General features: G+C 32.2%; 1 protein-coding gene and 2 long non-coding RNA genes across 4 annotated transcripts; 2 read left to right on the top strand and 1 right to left on the bottom strand.

The window, feature by feature from the left end:
* The first annotated feature begins 32 nt into the window (after positions 1-32).
* LOC143082677 (kelch-like protein 24a) lies at positions 33-6,281 on the top strand. Of its 2 annotated transcripts, XM_076258487.1 has the most exons (4): positions 36-103; positions 1,107-1,134; positions 2,172-2,340; positions 4,666-6,281. In XM_076258487.1, the coding sequence occupies exons 3-4, from the start codon at positions 2,173-2,175 to the stop codon at positions 6,214-6,216; spliced, it is 1,719 nt and encodes a 572-aa protein (XP_076114602.1). In that variant the 5' UTR covers positions 36-103; positions 1,107-1,134; position 2,172; the 3' UTR covers positions 6,217-6,281. The 2 variants fall into 2 exon arrangements, with proteins under 2 accessions (XP_076114603.1, XP_076114602.1); XM_076258488.1 differs by lacking the exon at positions 1,107-1,134 and having other exon boundaries at positions 33-103.
* Positions 6,282-13,001: 6,720 nt separating this feature from the next.
* Positions 13,002-19,457, bottom strand: LOC143082680 (uncharacterized). Its single transcript, XR_012980438.1, has 2 exons — positions 19,336-19,457; positions 13,002-13,374 (listed from the first exon to the last, which is right to left on the bottom strand). It is a non-coding gene; the product is annotated as an uncharacterized LOC143082680 (long non-coding RNA).
* Positions 19,458-19,462: 5 nt separating this feature from the next.
* Positions 19,463-26,234, top strand: LOC143082679 (uncharacterized). Its single transcript, XR_012980437.1, has 9 exons — positions 19,463-19,597; positions 20,820-20,930; positions 21,204-21,265; positions 21,928-22,002; positions 22,650-22,958; positions 23,354-23,466; positions 24,152-24,332; positions 24,819-24,929; positions 25,823-26,234. It is a non-coding gene; the product is annotated as an uncharacterized LOC143082679 (long non-coding RNA).
* The last annotated feature ends 1,163 nt before the right edge of the window (positions 26,235-27,397 follow it).

The raw sequence follows: 27,397 nt of genomic DNA on the forward strand, positions 1-27,397 counted from the left end.
GAACATAAAAATGACGCCCATGCCTCGAAAGCCTGTGTGTACCCATTTCTTTATGTACACAAAGGGAAATAACTAAAGAATAATCAACAAACACTCAAAAAAGGTAAAATTTATCTTTAGGATTTTTTATTTAATTATTGCTTTGTTCTTAACATTGATACTGTTTTATGATCTTGATAGTTATTTTTTTTAAACGAAATTACTCATAGATGTCCAACAATGAAATTATGTGCACTGTACATACTTTCGTTTTGAAATTCTACTTTCACTTTCAAATGTGCAATAATTTACTTTTTGACTGCTCATTACTAAGGTTGCCCAATCGTTTGACAATTAATATTTAATGTAATAATGATTGTCACAGACTTTTAGTTCTAGTAATGACTGAGATATTTTCTCAATAATTTAAATATATATATATATATCCCAAGTTGTTTCATTTTTTACTATTTTTTCAGGTTTACGGAGTATTTTGTGTTAGTTTTATTTCTTTATTTTGAATTTGTTAGCTTTACTATATTGACAGGAGAGAAACATAATTATTCATTATTTGGGATGTCCCAATTCTTTAAAACCATACTTCTGTCTACTGGATGTACAAAATGTAAGCTCAATGGGAGATGGGATATATCACTAACTTCGTAATGTCGGTGGCATTCACTATTTTCATATTCATGATATATAGATGATAAAGTCGAGAAATTATTTAAGCCATTTAAAGAAAAGTACACGAAAGTGTTGCTGATTAAATATCAAGTCTCTGAAACTAATCATGCAGGTGTCGATTGATTTTGTTTTTTTCACAGATGCAATTAAAACCATGCAGCTAGTAATGTTTTTAATTCTCCAGATATTTGTCAAAACTATTTATCTTGCTGTGAATTAATGTAACCATGATAGCAATAGGTATATTTTTTGCAAATTATTAAAAAGTTATGTGTTTTGTTATTCAAAATATGATAAGATAGTTGGGAAGTGGATATATCTCACCTTAACACCCTTTCCCCTGATATAATGGCACTTGAGACTTATAAAATTTTAAATAATTTGGCTCCTGTATGTTTATAAAATTTACTCCAAATTAAACACACTAAATATTCTTTTAGATACAGTAATATTTTGGATATACCACAGGTAAGAACTACTTCATATGGAAAAAAATCTTTTAGTTTTGCTGCTGCTTCTTTATGGAATAGCTTACCAGACCACTGTTAATAGCTTCTCACATTTTAAGTCTTGTTCAGTCCTAGAGTGGAACAGAATGTTTTTGCTCTGCCTGTAGATAATTTGTGTTACAATATTTATGCTTTTTATGCTGCATTAACAGCTTGCATTGCAACTGAAATTTTGTTTTTTACATTTTAAAATTTGAAAGATTTGAAATTTTTACTTTATAAATCATAAATTTTTTTAAAATTATTTTAAAACTGCAAATTTTAAAAAATCAAGTGCTTCATGTTTTGGTATTTTGCAAGATATATGTATATGCTATTTGCTTAGAGTTAATTTTTGGTGCTGCTTTTTATTATTTATTGCATGCTGCATGCCTTGTTTTATTTGTTATTGCATATGTTTTTTTTTTTATATTCGATGAAAAGCTCATTAGATTGATTGATTGATTGATTGATTGTTGGTTGCTTAACGTCCAGTGGCAAATATTTCATGCATATTCAGGACGAGAACAAGTTCACAATAAATACAATAGGTAGGTTAGTATAATAGAGGTCATCTGGGATGATGGTCAGGGAAATTTGGACTGCCACTGGAAAATGAGGGTATTTTGGATAGGGACAGAAATTTTGCCTTGCAACAGGTCACCTGCGGACCCCTCAAAAGAGTTGTTGCAAGGGTTCTTAACGTGCAAAGAGCGTGGCACTCTCTTTACACGAGGCATCGGATTTAACGTCCCCCTTCTGACCGGACGTGACTGCGAACTTGATACACCCCGCACAGCCAAACGGACGCCCCACTTCGGCAAGCGTTGTACTGCCGGTCGGGAGAAGACCAAGTGACCATAATTCTATTCCCCAGTCACCCTTGGGGTTGAAAAAAAAAGAAAAAAAAAGCTCATTAGAGCTTATTTGTATTGTTTGTCAATATGCCGAATCCAAATTAAAGTTTTACTTACTTACTTATAAAGATGTACTTGTAATGTATATTATTCTTTCCAGCATGGCAACATATAGTACAGATTTAGCTAACGGTTTATGGAAACTTAAGATTGATGATAAATATGCCGATTTTACAATATCCATAAATGGCAGAGAATTCAAGTGTCATAAAGTTATCTTAGCCTCCCTGTCGGAGTACTTTGAAGTCATGTTTGATACTGGACTAGAGGTGAGTTATCTAAGAAATTTTTACATTTGCCGTCCAGCCACTTCTTGTGTATCTATAGTTTGAAATTTTTGTCAAAGTTTTATCTACTTTGTAAAGAAATGGTCGTTTATCATTCAGTATACCTAAATCAGGTCCGGACCTGGTATTACATTATTCTTGTAATCCCTCATACAGCGAAATCAGAAAATTTCTCCGATTCAGAACCCCAAAGGGATTATTGTTCTTGTTATATTAAATACCGGATATTTCTGGAAGGGAATATTGTAACAAAGAGAAGTGTGACAAATCTTTTGACGTTTTTTTCAGCAGCCTGCAAAATTTGGTTGATATTGCGTCTATGAGTGTTATATAATAAACAATAATATCCTGTAACCCACTCAATTAATGTTATTTTCATTCCTGTGCATGTGGTTGATGAACACGTGATAAAACACAAGATTGCAGCTGCGCAGCAGAAACTACTTATTATCTATTTAGAAGTTTGCAGATGGCAGAGTCTGCTCCTTTAATATCTGTCTGTGTCTTTATGAATGCGTTGTGGATAACAATACTGGCTTTAATACAACGGAAGAGAGAATGCCGTCGATTTATTGTAGGTGCAAGAGAGCAGTTTTGAAGATCTCTGCAATATCTTTAAGGTGGTTCCACTCGATCATTGTTTTTACGAAAATGAATTTGAATATCGTGTTGTTTTGCTCGCTGAAATTTCAAAACACTTTGTATTGTTCTTAAACTTTTTTTCCACATTATTTATTGTCTGATAATTGTCATTTTTTGTAACAGTAATTGTTCTTTTAGGACGTGCTTTTTTTTTTAAATATTCGTCTGGTTCTATAGCTGGAAACAGCCCCTCATTTAACCACTTTGTACCGATATATTTGCTTCTTGGCAAGCATGTCTGAGACGCAACCATCATCTCTTGTAGATGCAAGATAAAAAAAAAGTATATATATATTGTAATTTGAAAATGCGCCTTTGTCATTAAGGAATTATAATTTGCTCGAATAATTAACTCAATAACCATCACTGAGAGTAATATTTACGCGCAGACAGTTTTGTGAATTTCTTAACAAGACTAAGTCGTTTCGATCGTTGAGGCTGCCTATTTGAACGTCATGATTCTGGATAGAAAAGTTACTGATGAAAAATAAGTTTGTTTCCCCTCCCCCACCCTGGTCAAAAATAAGCCCCCGGGTAAAAAAAAAATCGAAATTATTTTTATTTCTGAAAATAAGTTGTTTCCGTTTTTGAAAAGTGCTTGAAAGCAAAAGGATTGATAATCTACATAAATACACTTAAATTTAGCACAAACAACTGATAAGTGGCATCGACTGGACAACTCAAACCATTCATGTGACTATGCAATGACATCCAGTTAAAAAAATCTGTTTTCCTGGTCTGTTTACAAAGGGTAGACCCGGGGGAGGGGAAACGGACATTCTTTTAAATGTTGCCATTTTGTTTTAGTTCAAACTGGGACATAACATAATATTCCCAACGTCAATCACGTGCACCCCATGTCAATCTAATTGAAATGTTGATCACTGCTTTCGTTTATAATTTCCTTTCATTGATGCTCGAGTCCAAAAATATATACAGTTCGCACTATCGGTTACTTTGATTAACAATAATCAATGGTATGGTTTGTACTATCAGGTACTTTGATTGATTATAAAGCAGTTGTATGGTTTGTTCTATCATGTACTTTGTGGGTTTATAAATCAATGGGATGGTTTGTACTACTAGTATCAGGTATTTTGATAGTTTATGAATAAATGGTGTGGTTTACACTAGCAGGTACTTTGATTGATTATAAAGCAGTTGTATGGTTTGTTCTATCATGTACTTTGTTGGTTTACAAATCAATGGGATGGTTTGCAATATCTTAAAGGCCTAGACATTTATGTTTCGGATTGTTCCGGTTTAGGACTGTATAAAGGAACTATCGGGGTACCCGTCTTCTAAAATATTGATGGCCAACAAAATGGGTGCTATCAGGTACTTCGTTGATAAAACAATGATAATGTTTGTGCTTTCATGTTCTTTGTCAAGAAAAGCAATTGTATGGTTTGTGGCATAAGGTTCTCTGTTCAAAATTCAATGGTATGCATAGGTTGCACTATCAGGTACTTTGCGTATAAATTATTTGTATTGTTAGCACTATCAGGTACTTTGTTTATAAATCAATTGTATTGTTAGCACTATCAGGTACTTTGATTGTTTATTATAAATCAATAGATTGTTTGTGTTGTAATAGGTACCTGGATTTTATCTATGTAATGATCTGTCTTATGCCAAACTAAACCTTGCAATTTATTATTTCAGGAAACAAAAACTGGTCGGGTTTGCCTGGATGGTATGCTATTAGATGAAGACAGTTGCTCAGATTTGTTAAAGTTTATTTATACAGGTGAACCTAAGGTGGTTAAAATGGGTAATGCTGACATCCTACTCCATGTGGCCCACATGATGCAAATAAAGTCTCTCCATACGATATGTAAGCAGTTTCTAAGTAAACATGCTGACAAGTCTAACTGTGTACATGTCTGGCAGGTTGCACAGAATCATGGCGAAACTGCAGATCTGGCCGAGATAGCACGATCGTTAATTCTTAAACATTTTGCCGAAATTGCTAACAGTGAAGCCAAACTTGATGAAATAGGTACAGTTGATACTCTTATATCTATTTTGGAATCTGATAATATCAATGTAGTTGATAGAAGTGGTTTATTTTGTCAAGTCTCGTTTTCGTGGATAGTTGCTGATTTCACAAATCGTATTCAATGTTTCTCAGAATTATGCGAGGCTATGATGAAAAATAGAGTGACTGCGAAAGACATATACGAAGAGGCTGTCAAGATTGAAGAATTTTCGACCAATCATGATATATTGCGACTGTTAGAAGATTTGAGATCGCGTCCCAATTCTAACATTCAAGATGATGGTGGTTTTTCTACACCAGCAGACGATGTATTAATGGTAATTGGAGGCAGTGAGGGTGGAAACAACTGCAGTGTCATGGGATTTAGTTTTCCACAAAAGATTTGGTTTTCTTTAAAACCATTGCCATTAGACCCTGGTTATAATTTTGCCATGTGTTCGAGAGGCCTCGACATTTATGTGTCAGGTGGTTCCGGTCCCGGACCGTATAAAGGAACTGGCGGGAAAACTGTCTTTTTAAAATTTGATGGCCAAAAGAATGAATGGCATCAGCTTCAACATTTACCAAAGGAAAGACAATATCACGTGATGTATGCCTTCGATAACGTCTACGTATTTGGTGGCAAGGACGACCAGGGGTGCACGAATAGTGTTTTGAGATTCAATATTGCCACGAATACATGGATAAGCTGTAGAACTAGATTGTATGAACCTGTTAGATCACCAGCTCACACTTGTGTAGGAAAGAAAGTATATTTATTTGGCGGGTTTCTGTCCGAAAGCATACTTTCCAATACGATTCAATGTTTTAACTGCGAATCGGAACAAAGCTACAGAGTTTCGTATAAGTTACCAGATTTTGCACGACTAAATTCCAAAGCGGTTAACTACAAAGAGCGGATGATAGTTGTTTGTAAGGATGGAACCGTTTTGAAATGTTCCGAAACAGACAGCACACGACCAATATCGAAGATAACTAATTTTGATAGGAAAGGATTTGGAGCGTGCTGTTTTGAGGACAAGATTTTGATTTGCGGCGGAGAGGTGTCGTTCAGTACACGAAAAGATATGATGCTGTATGATCTAAAATCCGAGATTGTTATACCAATGCAAGAAACACTACCAATTTCTGTAGCCCACTTTTGTTTCACTAAGGCCATAGTGATGCGCGACCATCTCACAACTGAGTGTGGAACAACTATGGCTACATTTTAATAATTATATGCTAAATGATATCTGCAAATAAAAGAGACACCCATCTCAGATGGAGTTGAAACAAACTGTCTTTGATTCAATGTCGTTATCTGTAACAGACACATGTGTGTATTACATGTAGATGCAAAGGCGAATACGCTGTTATACATGTTATATAACAGCATTCTTTCGCCAACATTTGAAACCTTTTCCATGTTCGATTCATATTTCTACATATGCAGTTTTTATACACAGAATACCGTTACATGTTATATTTTAAACGCATGAAAACTTTCAAAAATGCGCGCAAATGGTGCACACTCGACCAGATAGTAATGAGCAGTCTATATATATATATATATATATATATATATATATATATATATATATATATATATATATATATATATATATATATTCTGTATCTAAATTTCATACATAGTAAGGAGCAATGTTTTGGTAATTGTGGTCCTAATGTATTGGCTTAATGTGACAGAGAATAAATTTAGGAATTCAGCCCCCTAGAGGTCGGTTTGTGTTTGGGAATTAACTTATCTGTGACCACAACAGTAACCAGTTAAACTTGCTTTTCATTTGGTTACTAAAAGTGGTTGTGACAAAATAGGGCTGACATTTTTTTAATGTTTCCAATCTTCTTTTTTTTGTTGAAGTAAAGACGTTTAAGTTTAAGGGTGATCTCTCAAAGCAATTGTTAAGAAAATCGGAGTATAAATGAATAATGAGCCCTTACCTATTATACATACCTCTTGTTGGACGTAAATTTTGCAACTAAATCTGACGTGTATATCAAAATCATAAAAATGCTCTTTTCATTTTACTTGACTTGACTTAGAATACGAATAATCAAAACTTTCAACTTGCATACGCGTATTTTATCCAGATGATTGTGATGTGTTTTAAACATTTTAATCATTGGTATTGCTTACTCTATTAGTATAGCTGTCAACATTTTCCATAACCTATGGCACTTGACATGGATGTATAGATGAAGAAAGAGATGTTTTATTTTCATCAAATGGACTAAGTTTGAAAATGAATGACCCGCACACACATATAAATATATATATAAAGGTTTCACAATGTGGTACCACAGAATCAGACACACCCCAACATGAAAAAGTTCTTTAAATAAATTGGCAATATATTGAATATTTAACTTAATTGCTAAAGCCACCAAGGGACGGTGCTGCAAGACAAGGTGGGAGATAGACGCACATATTTTTGTTCAAATTGTAAATGTAATTGATTCGTGCACCTAATTTGTATTTCTTTTGTTGTTTATATCAGCTTCATTTCTATGCATATATAATAGATAACATACAATAAAAAATGATTTCATAACATTTTACATTCTAGAGTTAAAATATGGAAAAATTGCTGAAGTTTTCGTTTCAGTTCTCTTAATTAAATTTGCTTTAACCAAATATTATGAAACTTATATATATGTTACAGGCATTTTCTAAATTTAGGCATTTTGTAAAATGTCTGAAAATTTTAGGCATTATCTAAAATGCCTGCAAGATTCAGTCATCATACATAATGCCTAATTTTTCTAGGCATTTTACAAAATGCCTGAAATTTGTTTAATGAAATAAAATGTTAAAAAAAAGATTGAAAAATATGGTCAACAAAGCAGTTTTAAAATTTATGGTTGATAATTACTGAATGTTAAGAGTTTACATAAACAAATTTTTTTAATGAATTATTCCAAATTCACACAAGCACAGAGCTGAACAATTATTTGTTATTTCAAAAATGATTGGATGACAGAACTGAACTGTTACACAATATTTGTCTAGAATTTCTGCAAATACATTGTTTGGCGTAAAATCTGGGTTTTTTTTGGCGAATTTTAAGGTTTTTACCACAGTTAACTACTGTTTTGTTAATTTATCAGATTGCAAAGACCCACGAATTTCCTTGCGGCAGTAAGTCTGACAAATAATATGTTCTTTTTATTGAAACACAGATACTTATATTTGAATCATAACAAAAAAAAGGACCTTGAATGGCAAAACCCATGCTAAAAAGGTGAATAAGTTTGGTTGTGGATGTATAAATTCTCATTCTTTCTGAAAGGGAACATTAAATATATTGCCGCATGTCAGTAAATTGCAGCACATTGGGAACCCTTATATAATGACCGTTTTTCAATTGGATTTTTTTGTCCCTATCCAAAACACCGTCATTTTAAAAGCAAGTGACAGTTAGATTTCATGTTCTTTACCCATGTCAATCAACTGCAGAAATAACCAAGATTAATTAAAACCAAACGGTTCTCGTCTTTAAAAATGCATGAAATATTTGCCACTGAAACAAACAAACACCAATCAGTCAAATATAAACAAACGTCGTCTCTGCTGCATATGTTTCAATTCACTATTTTAAATCTAGATGTTCTAAAAATTCATTGTAAGTGTTATTCTATTGAAAGAACAATTTGTCCTTCTGTCGTTTTGACAACATAATGATAAATTTACTATTAGTAAATAGTTCTCAAAAGTACCAGAATTATAATTTAGTACGCCAGACGCGCGTTTCGTCTACACAAGACTCATCAGTGACGCTCAGTAACTTAATACAGAGTGAGGACATACTTAACTTATAGTTTCACTAAAAGGACATATCATATGACATACAAACCTTCCAATCTGTTTTTTGCAAAATGAATTAATTCTGGAATCATTAGTTATCATGGTTATTTTATTTTTGAGAAGTTGTATTTTGTCCTTTTTTTATTGCATCTCAATGATATCTTTTTTCTACAAATTGCTTAAACTGGACAGGCAATTTGTTGAATTTTGTTTAAAAATTTCAGTCATTTTACAAAATGACTAGGTAATTTTAGTCATTTTGTATAATGCCTGTCAAGATTAGGCATTTTGTAAATTGCCTGAAAATTCAGTCATTTTACAAAATGCCTAAATTTAGAAAATGCCTGTACCATATATAATGCTTATGATCACAAAACACAGATCAAGTTTAAATTTTGGTGGCGTCACTTAAACCGTTCTACAGTAATGCCCCTTTAAAATTGGAAAAAAAGCTGACTTTTTCGTTTCCGTTCTCTAAAAAAGTAAAATCACAAAAATACTGAACTCCGAAGAAAATTCAAAACGAAAATTCCCTAATCAAATGGAAAAATCAAAAGCTCTAATTCAGCAAACGAATGGATAACAACTGTCATATTCCTGACTTGGTACATCCATTTTCTTATGTGGAAAATGGTAGAATGAACCTGATTTTATAGTTAGCGAAACATCTCACTTGTATGACAATCTTATCAAATTCCATTAAATATTGACAAAGATGCGTGAACAAAACAAAAAGACAAAATAGGTAAAAATGTAAAAAATAGGGGGACAGCAGTCAACATATTATAATCTTGTTAGTACATTAATTGCAATGATTTACGTTGATTTCCCGTTGAAATAAATGGAATAACCAATTAAAGAATTCAAATATCGAAAAATATTCAACTCGTGACCGAACAACACTGATAATTAACTTGTGCGCTAAGCGCATGTGTTGTTCAGTCACTCGTTGAATATTTTTCTCTTTTTGAATTCTTCGATTAGTTATTCTATAAATCACAATAAAACAAAACAAATATTCAACAAAGACGCACAAAAAGGCATATATCAAATTTAACAATCTCATTCATTGCTTGATTATTTTGGTATTCTATTTATGTATATTGAATCCACTCATAAAAGATTTTTTTATTCTGTTCTCTAACTAACATTTGCCTCAACCAAATGTTATGAAACTTAATATACACAATACTTATTACCACCAGACTCAGATTAATTTGGGTAGCGTCACTTGTACCGTTCATCAGTTATTTCCCTTTATAACTTGATATGATATGCAAGCAGGGGCATCATCTGTGTCCAATGAACACATTCCCCATTTACTTTTTTCTATGAAACTTTTGTAGTCATGCATTGCCGTTTACTATTATAACATATATAATATACACATGGAAAAAAGTATTGCAACACCAAATTGAAATTGAAATTGAAAAAAAACTCTTTATTTGTTTGTGATATAATTTGGTAAAATAGAACTAGTTAAACATTATTTAAGTATCACCTGAGTTTAATCAATAAATATCGACTCGATAAGTTTTTATCTGCACATGCAGCTACTGTACCCGTAAACAGCAAAACAGATGTTTTTACCCTCATTGTTTTCAACACTTTAAATAACCAAGTTTTTAAAGTTATGTGATTGACACCTTGTAATGGGTCCTTGACAACTCTTAACTGCGGCAAGATGGCAGATCATCAGCATAAGAGAAGCAGGGATGTCGCTGTAACAACTGCACGTATTATTGGTCATCACCATTCCACTATAAGTCGTTTTGAGAATAAAAATCAGGCAATAAACGCTGTTAAAACCCTTCCGAGATAATGAAGACCCCCTATACCATTTGCCTGAGAAAATCAAGCATAATGAAGGTTGGTCAGAAGGAAACCCATTGCATACAAGACAATTCTTAAAAGAGAGTGGTGGCCATACAGGAGCCTTTTAACAAGAACTGTTCGAGATCAACTCATCGCTACTGGTTATCGTGCGATAAGACCATTTCGGAGACCTTTGATACAGAACAGACACACAGTTTTCCGTATCCAATGTAGTGCAGAGCTCGCCAAAGTTGGAAATTAGCATCGTGGAGGAAGATCCAATGTTCAAATGAAATTTGGTTCATCTTCCTTGGCCCGATCGTAGCCCGGCTTTGAACCATATCGAGCATATATGGGACACTATTTGGCGGATTGTGCGCGAAAGGACACCCAAGTTCAAACACATCATGAAATAAACAATGCCCTTCATCAGAAATGGTTGCTGCTACCTTAGCAAAAAATTAGTCGATTTATGACAGGAATCAGAAGACATTAATATGCGGTTATCCGTTTGAATGGAGGCTGCGCACAAAGTACTAATTCTTTGGCGTATAACGATCAACCATGATGTGAACAGTCATCTGAAGATTAATTTTGAAATGTCTGACATTGTAAAGTTCGACTACAGTAAAAGTTGTAAAATGCATTTTTTTTAACAAAAAACACTTCATTTTGTTATTAAAATTGTGGTTATATAAATCTTTTTTTTTCAAATATTTTTTGTTCGTTTCAATGCCAATGTTATCATAAACTATATTTGACTATCAGTCCCCGAGGGTATCATCAGCTCAGTAGTCAGTATTTCGGTATTGACATGATTAAACAAATTTTACAAAAAATTGTCCGTTTATAAATTTATGAATTATTAAGAAACTAAGGTTTCAACTCCCTCAGGCAAAGTTGGCTTTAGATGAATTTGGCTATTTATTTTAGGTATTTTTGACATACAGCTCTTCAACGGTTTCGGTACTTATACATCTTCGGATTTCAAATGTTTGGCTTTGAGCGTTCCTGATGAAGGTAAATCCAGAAAAGCGCTTCGGACGCAAGAAATTAATAACGTGTTGTTTTCAATATTTTACATCACTGGGTCGATACCTCTGCTGGTGGACTATCAGTCCCCGAGGGTATCATCAGCTCAGTAGTCAGTATTTCGGTATTGACATGATTAAACAAATTTTACAAAAAATTGTCCGTTTATAAATTTATGAATTATTAAGAAACTAAGGTTTCAACTCCCTCAGGCAAAGTTGGCTTTAGATGAATTTGGCTATTTATTTTAGGTATTTTTGACATACAGCTCTTCAACGGTTTCGGTACTTATACATCTTCGGATTTCAAATGTTTGGCTTTGAGCGTTCCTGATGAAGGTAAATCCAGAAAAGCGCTTCGGACGCAAGAAATTAATAACGTGTTGTTTTCAATATTTTAATAATATTATACACATATTTTATTATATTTCATCCAAAAAAAAGAGGCTGATTTTTCAAGTTTTAAAAAATCAAGGTGTTGCAATACTTTTTTCCATGTGTATGTATTAAATTAAATTTGAGAGTTTGAATTAAGTCAATGTGAACGAATGTAGCAACTGTACTGTCCATTTGTTAATAATAATATCGCATGTTTTCATAAATATACACTTGCAGCAGAAATTATCGTATTAAAACTCATCTGCGAAATCGCAGGCATGTGAATTATGTTTTCATGTTTATTTTCAAAGTCTACATTGTTAAAGTTAATTTAGTATGAATTATTCGAAACACGAAGGATGTTCTTATCCAAGACATAGCTTACCATGCTTACATTAGCTGTATTTGGCACAACATTTTGGAATTTGGGGTCCTCAATAAAGTTTGTACTTGTTTGGCTTTCTAAGTATTTTGATCTGTGCGTCACTGATGAGTCTTACGCAGACGAAACGCGCATCTGGCGTATCAAATTATAAGCCTGGTACCTTTGATAACTATCAAATAGTACTAGTATTTATATAGAGATTACAAAATGTTGAAACAAATATAGTTAATTTTCATGTACAATGTTTTATCCAGTTTGTCGTGGACATAATTAAACAATTGTTTAACCTATTTATTTATTCATGTAAAGGGGTATTAGCTACGAGATATAAATATGATTTTTTGGTTCATTCATAAACGAAAGTACTATATTGAAATAAGTATTCGCTTTAAGAAGCCAGTTCGGATTAATTTTGTCAAAAAATCTAAGAAACATACTTGATGCATTATTCACTAGCAAATGAATAATTTGACCTCATTGGATGTAGTGACCTTCAATTTAACCCCTTAGTCAAAGATGGGCTACGCTTGAACTAGCCGTGTTCAGTTATTAAAAGGAAAAGAATGAATCAAAGGTAAACTATAAAAGAGATATTTTTAAATTATGATATGAAATCAAACAGACCTACACAAATCCAATTATCACGAGTTCGCTATTTATATTTTAATTATATCAGGTTCTATGACAGTCGGTCTTCGGAAGTACATGGTATGTACACTTATGTGTTAGTAGCATATGTAGTTCCGGGATAGTTTAATTGCACTTCTTGCTTGTGGAAAGCTCTTTTTTCCAAGGAATTATCACCAAGGCTGTATCTGCTTCCAGATTTCTACAGATTTAACATCTTCTTTTCCACAATTAGCGCACCATGATTATTATATTAACTTTGGTAAAATTTTTGTACATTTCGTTATCTGTTTTTGTAGTTAGCTTTATATCTTTAAGTTGTATTCTGCTACAAAATAATTTCAAATACAAAATTACAAATTAGCATTTTCACAGTTAATATCAATGTCATCCGTATGATCGCGAATAATTTTGGGATGAACTCCATGAACATACCTAGTGTTTGTGACATTTAAAACATTTGAAGGAACTCCGTTTTCTATCATTTAATTTATTCTTTTGTAAATCTAGTAGCATGAAGAGTCTCCATGTTTGGAGTGTATTCTTATAAGAATGTATCTTCAAAAAAGGTGTGAAAGATACCAGAGGGACATTCAAACTCATAAATCGAAAAAAACTGACAACGCCACAGCTAAAAAAAAAGACAGCTTCCTTTGAACAGCAACCATCTATCAAGACAATCATGATAGGAAAAACCAGCACTGGAATATCGTATCAATTGGGAGATATATACTACGTATGTAGGCGCTGCAGGAATGTTTCTATAAAGAAATGGAAAGTTGACAATTGGGAATCTAAAAATCTTCTCTTTTGTCGTAAAGTTTTGTTTATCAAAAGATGCCAATTATTGATTTTTTACGTAGATTTTTTTTTAAATTTATTTGCATAATAAATGAAACAGAAGAGTGGATGTTACATATTTATCTATCTATTATATATTACAATATCGAACATAAAACATAAAACATGTATTGTGTATCTAAATGCTTTAAATTCTAGATATTGATATACTTGTGGTGTACCATTGAATAGGACTGCACGATATGTATTAAATTTTCTGGTACGTTGTTTTTTGTCCATATACTTTATATAGTCGCTTAGAGAAGCTATATCTGCATAGTTTATCTTGATTTAAATGCATCAAACGAGATGTCAGTTGTTAATTTCGGCTTTGTATTTTAAAATTTGTGTTACTTAGAATCCAAAAGAGAACTAGGTGTTATCTATTTATACCTGTAGATCTTTCACGGGTATTTCCCTAGTATGCATTACACTATAATTGAATTGTAATTATCATAATAAAACTAATAATAATAACAATATGATTTATTATTTCTTTATTTTAACTTCTTTTTATCAGTAAATATTTAGTAATATTTTTATCATTATACCATTGCGAATAAAACTTATATCATTTATTATGTATCTAAAGGCTTTAAATTCTATCTAATATTAAATTTGAATAAAGAAATCATTGCATAACGTAATTCCCCTTTATAATCCATATACGTTTGAGCGAATGTTACAGCAGACATTTAGGTAAATACTTACTCATTCCTTATCATGATTGTTTATTGACTGGTCATTTTTTTACAGATGTATTGGATGACGACCATTGTATGCACATTGTAAAAGTTAATTAGCATAGTACTCGCAATTTGAAGTGCGTAACTCTATCCATTAGTTATTTCTACCTTAATTTGCGTAATTGAGATATTACCCGTACATATAGGACGGAGTAGTTATACATTATATATTGATATGCTTCTTTTAAAATTAACCAATGTCACGCTAAATCTACAAATGTGTATTTGCAATTTGTTGTTCTTCCCTCGTTGAACACTGCTTTTGTGACACAGTGTACAGGCAACAATTCAACACTGTGTCTTAGCACCTCGGGTTACATACAAACTATAGGTTGTAACCCAACAGATTCGAGTAGTTCCGTTACTCAACAGTTCTATCTAAGGTAGTAACACAGTACATAATGTATTTTTCCAAACTTTTCTGTTGCAGTTGCAAATTTTCCCTAGCTTTCAATGTTTGCAACGCAATCGTGACTAGAAGGAATAAAACAATGGAGTAGGTTCTATTGCAGAAACTTGCGAGCGAAGATGTCGAAACAAATGTCTAAAATACATAAACTCACTGGCGGAACTCACTTACTAACTTGCTGAAACACTAAATTTCAGTATTCAATTTTGCCATCATTTAAAAAAAAAACAGATAGTGTCAAATCAAAAGGCCGACTCTGATGAAAAAGACTTAACCTCAGTCAAAAAATGTTTAAGAAAGACACTGATGTAAGGATACGAAAAAATGGAGATTATATAATAATAAAACTGAAATAGTTTACAAAAACATACAATTAGAACTTTAAGAGTTAACAATTTAATTGACAAACGTCATTGTAATAATACATGTTTTGAACAAATCTGAAAATTACGATACAAACGATTCGTGGAGCAGTATTGGAATGACAAAGATGATAATGCACGTCCATTTAAGTAGATGCATGTGAACATCAACAACCCTGTCTGCCTAGCATATGATATTATTTTCATTCAATATAGTATAATATTTTCTGTCCAAATGAGTGAGTTCTTTTAACAGACAAAGAACTCATTGTTTTATCAAATTTTCAAACGGCAATGACACTGATGAATAGCAATTGTTGTGCTCAAATATCTATTTCATTTCAACTTGTTCGTCGTATTATTATTTTTTTGTATCTTTCATCAGTATCGTTGTAATAGTCTCAAGACTTGTATAATTTGTGCCGTACTATTTAAACTGTCCGATATGTATCAAATTTTCTCTTACGTTGTTGTCAATAGAATTTATATAGTCGCTTGAAAAAGCTACACTGCAGAGTTTATTTTGATGGTATTGTATCATAAAAGATGCCAGATGTTTATTTTAGAATTATATTTTAAAATTCATTTGTACTCGAAATCAAACAGAAAACATTTATATATATATACCTGTATAACTTACACGGGTATCTCCCTATACATAACACCATAATTGTATTGTAATGATCATAATAGTTCTAATTATAATGATATGATTTTTTATTTCTTATTTGTAATTTCATTTAATAACTACATATCTTGTAATATTTTTTATCATTATACTATAGAAAATAAAACATATATCGTGTATAACATATCTAAAACCTTTAAATTCTGGGGTATTCTATATATAGAAATCGTAGTGTAACGGTATTTCCCTAATCAGTCCCATTTATAACATTTGGATGAATGTAAAGGTAAATACTTACTTATTCCTTATTTCATTTATAGTTGTCTATTGTCCAATATATTAACAGATCTATTGTACGACGACCATGGTGTGTCCATTGTAAATGTTAACATATTCTCAATTTGTATCAAACAAATGATTGTGATCGTACAGTAGTTATATTATTTATGTTAGAGTGGTGTCGACATGTTAGCACTTACTGTATGAGGTTATCCGATTGGGCATGTCTCTAGATGGTAAAATTGATTTGTCAAGTACCGGTATTTAGACTTAATATATGATAAAGTTAATATATATGTAAAAATATATCAAAAAGCTGATGTATATGGTATACCATGTACTTGCCATTATTCATCATGTGTTAGAAAAGCCGACAGTGATATGTATTAGTTAAATACCAAAGCTGTATAATAATAACCTAAGCCGAGTTGTCTTGGGTGTTGGATATAGTGCAGGAGTTTGTGCCATGATGACAAATGAACAGGGATGCGAATCCCGCTGAGGAAAAATAAAACATTTGCTTACGCAAATTTGCAAAACTATAGGAATCACTCAAGACACAAAGGCGATATAATATAACAACTGTAGTCGAGTTGTTCGTGGCTCTGGCCAAAACACAGGAGCCCTGTGTAACATAGGCATACATATCTGTATCTGCTATAAGTCTTCTTGTTTGTTTTTGTGGGTTTTTTTTTTCTCATTACAAGCCGAACCAGCTGCTATACTGACATTATGTACACTGAACTATACTTTATAGTTGTGATCAACCACATAATTGCCCGTTCATATCGATATCTGTTGGGTATAAAACTCTAAACTTCAGATAACACAACATACTCTGTACCTATCCCTTTATACCACTAGAACAACTTGGCTATCAATATAATTTTTTTTCGCCTGGTGATGCTTTTCATCAACTGAATATATATAACTATATTCTATTGTAATCTTCATATAACTAAGAGATATGTAACGGGACTTCCCTATTCTTTTACTATATATTTACAAATAATTTGTGTTCACATAGAGTCAATTAAAAGCTGAATTACCTTTTTTAAATTTTGTCATTGCTTTTGAAAGATCTATCTAGAAAATGACACATAGTAAGTCCACTGTCAAAATAACTTATTGGGTATCCAATTCGTGTATGCCTTATAGATACAACTGTTTTGCAGGGGTTTCATTGTCGGGTGAGTCCAGTGTTTACCTTACTTCTATACCCAGTACAGTTTTTTTTGGGGGGTTTTAGAAGTTGTTCCAAGCAGTGGATATTTTACAATATATGCATGCGGAAAGCATCAGAGGATTTGGTATGTGTAGTTTTCACGTTGAAAGCAGAACTTTACCGTTGTTTTGAAAGATAACTGCTCAAAATTATCATAGATAAATCGGTTGTAGAGTTGTCACTGACTCAGACGTACTTATTAATATAATCATTTTCTGTGACTGTATATTGCATTAATTTGTAAGATCCTTTACTATAGATAATTGAGCTGATCTGTAACAATAACATCTCCATGCCTTATATTATATATCATGTACTGTAGTACGCCGCTAGATTAAAACTGACGAGGAAAGGTAACACTCCGCCACAGAAAGCTTTATTATTGTGAAGCCCAGGTGGTCGTGTAGTTTAGCGGGACGGCTACAGTGCAGGCGATTTGGTGTCACGATATCTCAGTATCATGGGTTCGAATCCCGGCGAGGGAAGAACAAAAAACTTGCGAAATCAAATTTACAGATCTAACATTTTTGGGTTGATGTTTAGACGAGTTGTATATACATAATGTACACAGCCATGTATCACCATCATTTCTGGTAATCCGATGGATAAATCTGTTGTAGAGTTGTCACTGACTCAGACGTACACGATAATAAGTCTGTAACAATACATTAAAGGGGCTTAACCCTTATACAAGTAACGTCTTATCTGTTTAGGCTTGGTTTGCACTTTTGTATTAACATATTTTCTTTATTAATTCTCATTGCTTCGTCATTTTGGTCGTCACATTGGTAAAATGGGAAAACATAGTATTTGGGTGATTTATTGATCATGTTGATAGCGCATAATCCAGGTGTTCACTTACGTAAATCATCCTAATTCCCTTATGTCGGATTCGTTGCCGGTGAACAGTAAATCTTTTTCCGTATAGTTTCCTATATATATGTTCTGTAACAGTTTAGTTTTCTATTGAATTACTTACTATCAATTAGATGGCACCTTGTCACATTTCAAAGTCATAATTATCATTTTTCCTTGTTTCTTTGCATCAATACTCACTCTGACAAAGGAGTAGGTCCGGTAAGGACCGATTTTGGCCTCAAATTTCAGGTTCATCTGACGAAAGATTATGACCTCTTTTTAAACACTTAAGTGTCTATTTCATTTGATTCAGTTAGTTTTTGTGAAAGATTTTAACTGATTTAGTCATTAAAAACGATCCGATTCAAGCTCAAAATGAAAAATCTACCAAATTTGTTAAAAAATGTCACTTTTCAGATGGTTTTTGTCAAAAATGAAAGTGGCCGCATCCGTGTTCATCCTAAACCTTTATATATGTTATGTATTATCATAAAATACAACTCTCATTCCAATATTAAGGATGAACACGAATGCGGCCACTTTCGTTTTAAGCGAAAACCGTCTAAAATTTAACTAAAATGATAGAATTGTGAAGATTTCAGTAATTTAGCATGGCTTAGTGGTGCTAGTACTCGATATATGTGCATTGTATTGTCAAAAACAGCCCATCTTTATGTAGCAGAAGCATTCTACTGTCCAATAAATAACTAAAAGTTTACATTTTAACAATTTGGTTAAACTGCTATATTTTGGGGCCAAAAAGGGGTCTTACCAGACCTTCTCCTTAACTGAAACCCCATGGGGTATTTATCTAAATCAACGCCTTTTTTGAAAATTTTGTCTGTACTGTACATGCAGTTCAAAGTGAAAGTGGTTGAGACACGTTTTAAACCTATTATATTCATTGGACCGGTTTAATAAATAATTTTATTTAATACTTACCAATACACCACTAATGGTTACACTGCATGTGTTATAGATATTCCTTATGGAATTTGTATTCAACTTGTAGTTAACATATTTATGAATCTCCATTTACCTTCTTAAAACGGTAGCCATGTTTAAAAATCAAATGACAACAAGGACGTGAAATATAAGTAGAATATAAATATATGATTATTTATAGACTACCGCGATATAGGGGATTTTCCCCAAGTGTTCCACGGCACAAGATCAATGGATAGCATTATGCGTGGTATATTAGGTAACTTTTTATTCTTCTCATATTATAAATGTATATCAATTCTTGCTTAATGTACAGTGTCAAATATTATGATGCTATTACTCAGAACATTTAGTATACAATAGATGAGTTCTACAAGAAAAGGTGGACTGGGATGAAGGGGTGGATTTTGACTGCCACTGGAAATTGAGTGTAAATTGGAAGACATGTAACATTGCAACTGACAATCTATGGATAACACGGAGACTAGCTGGAAGGGAAATTTAACGGAGCGTGGCAATGACAATATCCGAGACATTGGATTAAAGTCCCTCATTTTTGACGGACGTCACCTCGTATTTATAAATCCCGCTCATCAAGAGTTTATTAAATTATTTAATGTCGCAGTGGCAATGCAAAACAATGTAAAACACACACACTATGGAATAACACCAATAGATTAATTTTCAGGTGTTAACAAATTGAACCGAGAATTAGGAGTGTGCATTAATTGACTTCTGAACAATTTTAATAATCTGAACATTATTAGAACTGATTTTCGAGAATTTTCATTCATAACTATGAATTCACATACATATGCAATTATTTAAGACTTGTCAATATTTGAGCTGCGTCGGATATAAATTGACCTGGTGCAAAAAGTTATTCATACACTTGTTAAACATGTTAAACTATTTGTAGTTTTAAAATGCAAGGTCTGTACCTCATTGAACATAAGGTTGATATAAGAACACTAAGAAATAGATCAAAATCTTCTTTATGTCGTATTTGAATGTTAAAAAATCAATCAAAAGTCTAATTAATGTATCCATTCACTTGAATAAAGTCGATTTCTATCCAAAGCAGCCAATTTGTTATTTGAGGATCATTTAACCCATACACTATACTTACTTTAGTCCAAGATAACGATGACGTCTGATGTTCTGTTTTTGTGTATTTTCTGGTTAGATGTCAGAGCAGTCTGGGACTATTTGTTTACTGCCTACTGGCTAGGATAAATAGAAAAGGTAGATAGGTATTGACTTTTTCCTATTAAATTATTGACATAAACTATATTGAGAAATTTCTGATATCAACGGTGTTTATCCAAAACAGTACGGACTAAACCATGGCAAAGTGCTCTGGAAGGCATTTCATTTTGAACAGATAAAAAGGTTAGGAACAGAACTTTGCAGCTGATAGTTATGTTGTATTATGTACTGGACTTTTTGCAAGAAATAATCAATCAACTACTTTATTTCAGAAACTTAAAGTTTTACCTAGAGTTCTGAATTAACATTACAAGAAGAACCATAACTGAAACAGATTGAATACCCAAAAAAGAGTCAGAGAAGAATTATAAAACTATTCAAAGGTAATTTTATATCTGTACTGGTTTCACTTTGCTGCAATATTATTGTGTAAAAATCATTCCCTACAAGCAAATCCTGAGTGAAATCCCGAATTATGAAAAAAAGCGAAAAAAAAACCAAGATACCATAGAGAACATCAATATGATCATCAAAACCATTAGTTGTCTCTGTTTATTTTTTAAAAATATGGTTTATCTTTGGCCGTTAATGTTTATTATAAAACTATATAGATGGTTGATAGTAAAATAAAATTTGCCTCTTTCAATTATTTATAGGAAGAAGTTATTTAACATTAAAACCGAGATAACTCAATTTGGGAAGGACACTAAGCTGTGATGTAAGTATCAAATTATGTTAAGTTTGGCAAATTTCAACAAAAACAAAAATAGAAAAACAAAAAGGAGAAATTTAGTATACATAGAGACAATATTTAACGACACAAATATCCAAAAGAGGGCAACTTGCATTCTTAATACTAGTAATAGAAAGTTTCTTTCAAAATGTACCAATCGCTATACCCTCTTGAGTCTAAAGCGTTGTGACACAGACACATTCAAATTTCTGCCATCACCATCCATTTTTGCAACATAAACAAACAATAACATAAGACTGCAGGCAACCACTGACAAGGTCCCTACTTTGACAGTCACATAAATATATAGTCGTGTTAAACTACTTTATCACGATTCATCCGGCCACCATTTAATCTCGATCAGAGAACTGATTGGCAATAGGAACATAAACAATGATTCAATGTAAATCAGTCAGGGAAAAAGGTTATGGTTCAAAGACAAAACTTTTCTTAACGAAATTGAAGATACACCACTTTATATTTATTTAATTTGTTTAAAGATAATTTTCATTTGTTTTCTTTTCTAAATATTCATGTACGACGGAAAATTATGAATGCAAGTTTGCAAGAAGAAATTAAACTTAGAACACAAAATGAAAAATAGAAAAAGAGCAAGTTGTATTCAAAACTGTTTTAATCTTTTTCAGATTTGAATTTTGGAATGAACTGGTTTCTTACGTTAGTATTTTGTATTGCATCAGGAACAGGTCATGAAACTGGAAGTAAGCTACGTTTTTAAAACATTTGTCGTTGATAATGACAATAGATTATAATAAGTTTCCGCTTTCTACAGATCAAAGAACACAAAATTATAAGTTAGATAAGGCAGGCATGGTAATTAATGCTTGCATATATATTTTCAATCAAATCTTGCATTTGTGTAGAAATATTTTTTTTAAGAAATACACAATTATTCGTCTAAGTTAACCAAGTAGCACTTACAAAATATCTTTTTTTATTTACTTTCACCTATATCCTGTTAATAGGAAACAGTAAGTCCTCATTTTCGGTGCTCTACCGGCAACTTTTATGATTTGTACTCCCTAATCCTATTTTTTTTAAATGGTAAAGTCATTTACGTCATTTGTCACGTGATTTATATAACTCAATGCTTCTTTTAAACAAAACGAAACATAAAGCAGCAGTAAACGATTAATCAAGTATAGGTATATTGTTTTTTTTTTTATTAATATTATAATACATTGTGATCTACATTAATTTACCTAATGTCCTTAACTTATAAGTTTTTTCACTAAAATCTGAGAAAAAGAAAGAAATTTGTGGAACCATTTTATTAACCAGATTTTTTCAACTAGAGTAAAACTCACATGGACAGGATAATTAAAGGGACAATTCTATTTCTTTGCAGTTACTTGGCAGTTATTAACCAGACCAGTGTATTTTGGCCAAGATGTTTTAATGTCATGCTATAGGCCATACTTCAAAGGGGACATGTATTTGGCATGGTTAAATAAAACTGCAGACTATATTGGCAGGGGAAACATATCCTTTAACGAAACTAAATATGGAATAAAGCTGTACTATACAGAAACGGGCATAAATTATACATTGACGATCAAATCATTTGACAGCGATGATGTTAATACCACTTATAGATGTTACATGGGTTTTGAGAGTTATTTGGCTGATCTGAAAGAAATGAATACCACATTCTTGTGTAAGTTACAATTTGCTGAAAATTCATACAAATCTTCTAATAACGTCTGTCTGTGATTAAATAAATATTTAATCATCAATTTCTCGATTATTACGAAACACTGAATGCGATGTTAAGAGAACGTGTTTCGAGAAAAAAATTGCTATTATATTCAATATAATACTTTAATATTTTAATTAATATCAAAATTTAGTCCCAATGTCGTTTGATGTTCGAGAAAAAATAACACTGCATATTTGATACTTATTTATCTTTTCAAATGAAAATTATTAATAAGTGGTATGCGATCATTTTACTGAGCATGCATACTATCAGCAAAACTCGACATGAAGAGATCAAAATTTATAAATAAACAAAAGACAAATAGAACAATAGTGCATATTTTTCTCTTTCAGATCAACCAAGATCTGAAGATATTTCCATTGTTCACAGATCTGAAAAGAATGAAATGATACAAGTTGCGATATGGAAAGCGTATCCAAAACCTACATGCCATATTTTTGTTGGAGTGAGTAAATTATCCCAAAGAATTCATACAGTTAATGGTTTGCTACGGTGAATTTACAGTGGAAAATTGAAATGAAAAAATATTACATGTATACTGTAAAACATATATTTGTAACAAAACTCGGATAGCCTCGTTGTGAGAAATAAACCATTTAAAAATTGAAAAGTAATTCATTTTGACCAGAAATCATATTATAAACATGTAAAAACTTATGAAAAAAGAAACCACAAGCAGTATTTCAAAACTTTCGTTTATAGAAAAACAAAGAGGTGCAACAGATACCAGAGGAACAGTCAAACTCACAAATCGGAAATAAACTGGCATTGCCGTGGCAAATAAAAAGACAAACAGACAAATAATAGTACAAAAGACACAAAATAGAAAATTAAAGACTAAACAACACGAAACAAACCAAAACCTGGGGGTGATTTCGGGTGCTCCCGGAAGGGTAGGCAGATCCTGCTCCACAAAAAAATAACGATTTTGCCAGATCTACTTGCAATGCATCATTGTTAATCATTAAAAGAATTTAAATCTTTTATAGAAATTTTCAAACATTTCAACTCATCATATGTACAACTATTAACCGTCATAGGAAAATAACAGTAGAATGTAAAAAGAAAATGCTCGACACATTGTTTTGCTAAATATAGAGAAAAATACATAACCTTTGTTTGTTTTCTAGAATTCAAGGATAGAAGAAAGTTATGAAGCCAAGTATGAGAGAGTGTCGGTATTCTACAAAGTGACATTTTGTTTCTCCTATGAAACTCTAAGCAAATACTGTGATAATGTTCTCTTGATCACCTGTTATATTGGTGCAACTGCATTTAATTATACGCGTGGTATACCCATTGATTGTAAAGGTAGGTTTTTCTATAATCTAGTAGTTGGTATAGAATTTTTGTTATTTCCTAATGCAATTTTCCTATGTATTTTTCATAGTAAACAATCGTGTATTCTGTAATAGGGACTCATATACCTATTAAAGCAATAGTGTTATGAATGGAAGACCGACAGTCATCTACTGACCAAATTCTTGCATTTGATTGGCTATGAACGTCATGTCACGCAAATAACACAGCAAACTTACACAAAAAAACACCATTGAAATATTAGGTATAGATAGTTATGTATACAGTTGATTTCTAGAAGTCATATTGGGTTTACTGTGTTGTTGAATTGTTGTCTCATTGGATAGGAAACATTGCAAATAGTGTTTGTTTTGCGGCTTTTAACGATTTATTCTTTGCATAAAAGGAAAAAAATATACCGTTTAATAAATAAATAAAAAAATCGGGGGTATTTGTAAATGAAACAAAAACTTGTCATTTTGTCATTTACTTTATTAGAAACAGGAAAATCACCACATTCAACAAGTGGATGGCTGTTCTTGTTACTTATAATACCAGGAATCATCATTCTACTGTCGTTGGTGTTTCTTTATACTCGTAGGAAGACGGGTAAGCTATATTGGAAAAGTTTTAAGAAAAAAATACCAGTGGAAAATGCAGGTTGTTTGTGCTGCGCGGTCAAACGTAAACAACTGCAGATTGTGCTAGGCGTTCAAAATTGCAAAACTTGAGATTGTACTAAGCGTTCAAAAGAGAAAAAGTGCAGTTTGTGCCACGCGTTTAAAAAGAGAGAACTGCAGATTGTGTTACGCGTACAATAAGGGAAAACTGTATATGATGCCCTGCGTTACAAAAAAGACAAATGTTGAACAATATGTCACATTATAGATATTTACAAATATGATTCAAACGATCCTAGCTAAAACGCCAAGAACTCTGCTGTATTGTTAAAAGTGTATGTTTAAAATTTTGAAGACATAACAGTCATGAATTACGAGTTTTAGGTGCCTTTTAAAGCATAGTTTTCTTCAATGATGCCCCAGCTAAAAACAATTGTATTAACAAAACATTACAAAACAGTTGGAGAGACAGAAACGACTGAATAAGCGAACTGTGCTGAGGAATCATGTTTAACAATGAGGAACATCCTCTTAATTTATTTAAACAATCAAACAAGAATTTATAGAGGTAATTTGGTGAACCAACCGCAGAATAACAGCCCAACAGTAGAGATATCGACCCATCCATAAATGGTACCTTATGCTCATTTTGAGACTGATGAATGTTCTATTAAGAATGTGTAGTAGCTGCTAAATGTATTATATGGTTACTTTTATGCACCTTAAATTTGAAAAAAATGAGTAATGGTCTCAGTATGGGTTATAGCGAATTCAAATATTTCAACACATTTACCATAAAATTGTAAATTCCATTTGCGATATGATATAATTCGAAATTAATTTCAAATCATTTACATAATTATACTTATCGTTTCGTTTCAGGTATACTGTGTTGGAATGTAGATGGAAATAGTTCTGAAAACGTGCCACACTTGAAGGAAACTTTGCAGGCAAAAACTAGTCTTTTAAACAATCTTGATTTAAAAGAAGCAGCCTCGTGATTGACGATTGAGATTTATAAATATATTTTTTTGTAATTTAAAACATAAATCCGCATACGAATTATATTACATAGTATTGTTTATTTTCTTTCTCTTTTTTGTTGTTTCCCAATTTCACATATAAATTGTTAAAATATTTTAACGGGCATTTTTGTATATATAAGAATTATATTCATTGTACTGACTATTTAAATGTTGTGTTATTGATGAAAATGTGTGTAAGCTGCTGATTTTGTTCATTTTAAAAATGTTGTTATATGTTAAATAAAAACAATTGATACGTATTTTTTTCATTTAACCTTTTTTTTACTTTATTTAGATTATAATCATATCCGTTTAGAAAAAAACTATGGTGAGAAAGGTTCCGAATAATTTTTGTGGATATGCCTCGCGAGGGTAAATAGTTATCAAAGGTACAAGGATTATAATTTAATACGCCAGACGCGCGTTTCGTCTACATATGACTCATCAGTGACGCTCAGATCAAAATAGTTATAAAGCCAAACAAGTAAAATGTTGAAGAGCATTGAGGAACAAATATTCCAAAAAGTTGTGCCAAATACGGCTTAGGTAATCTATTCCTGGGGTAAAAACAGAATATCCAAAATGGCAAATACCACGGGATAGAGGGGAGTTCACCGGTAGTGGTGCAAAACATGCAAGTTCGTTTGAAATGCGGGAAAATGTTTGAATATGCGAGAAATACACTGACTACCTTCCAACAAATCAAAAACCGACATTCTTATATAAGGTGTGATTAATTAATAAACGCATTCACGGTGTCAAGACTTGGTACAAAGAATTCGTTAAGATATCCAGGTTGTGCGTCCGGGTAAAAAGTGAATTCCGAGGAAAATTAAAAACGGAAAGTCCCTTATCAAATAGCAAAATCAAATGATAAAACAGATCAAACGAATGGACAACAACTGTCATATTCCTCAATTGGTACAGTCATTTTCAAAGGTAGAAAAAGGTGGATTGAACCTGGTTTTATAGCGCTTAACCTCTCACTGACAGTCGCATCAAATTCCATTTTTTTACAACGATGCGCAAACAAAACAGACATAATCGGTAAAATTGTCAAAATATGGTTACAGCTGTCATCACTGTGTTACAATCTAAAAACAAACAAACATAAATAAGAAGGCACAAAAAGCATCTATCAAATTAAAAACCACATTCATTGTTTCGCGTGTTTGGCGTCAGAAATTTAAACGTCACATAGGAAGAAATTTTGTCGTTCAATGTTTGTTCGAAACAATTATAATTTCACATTGGGAATGGTGGTGTGCAGGTTTAAAAAATCAAAAGTTATGTTAGAATTAATTTCAGAAACAGACAGGGACTTAAAATTATCCAGAAGTTCTTAGAATTTGCTTTAATAAACGATCATGACCATTGGTTTAGTTAGCGATCAAGTACCAAAAATGCAGTTCTGATTTGTATTCTCCAGATA

The sequence above is a fragment of the Mytilus galloprovincialis genome, chromosome 7 (assembly GCF_965363235.1).
Source record: "Mytilus galloprovincialis chromosome 7, xbMytGall1.hap1.1, whole genome shotgun sequence".
Taxonomy (NCBI): Eukaryota; Metazoa; Mollusca; class Bivalvia; order Mytilida; family Mytilidae; genus Mytilus; species Mytilus galloprovincialis.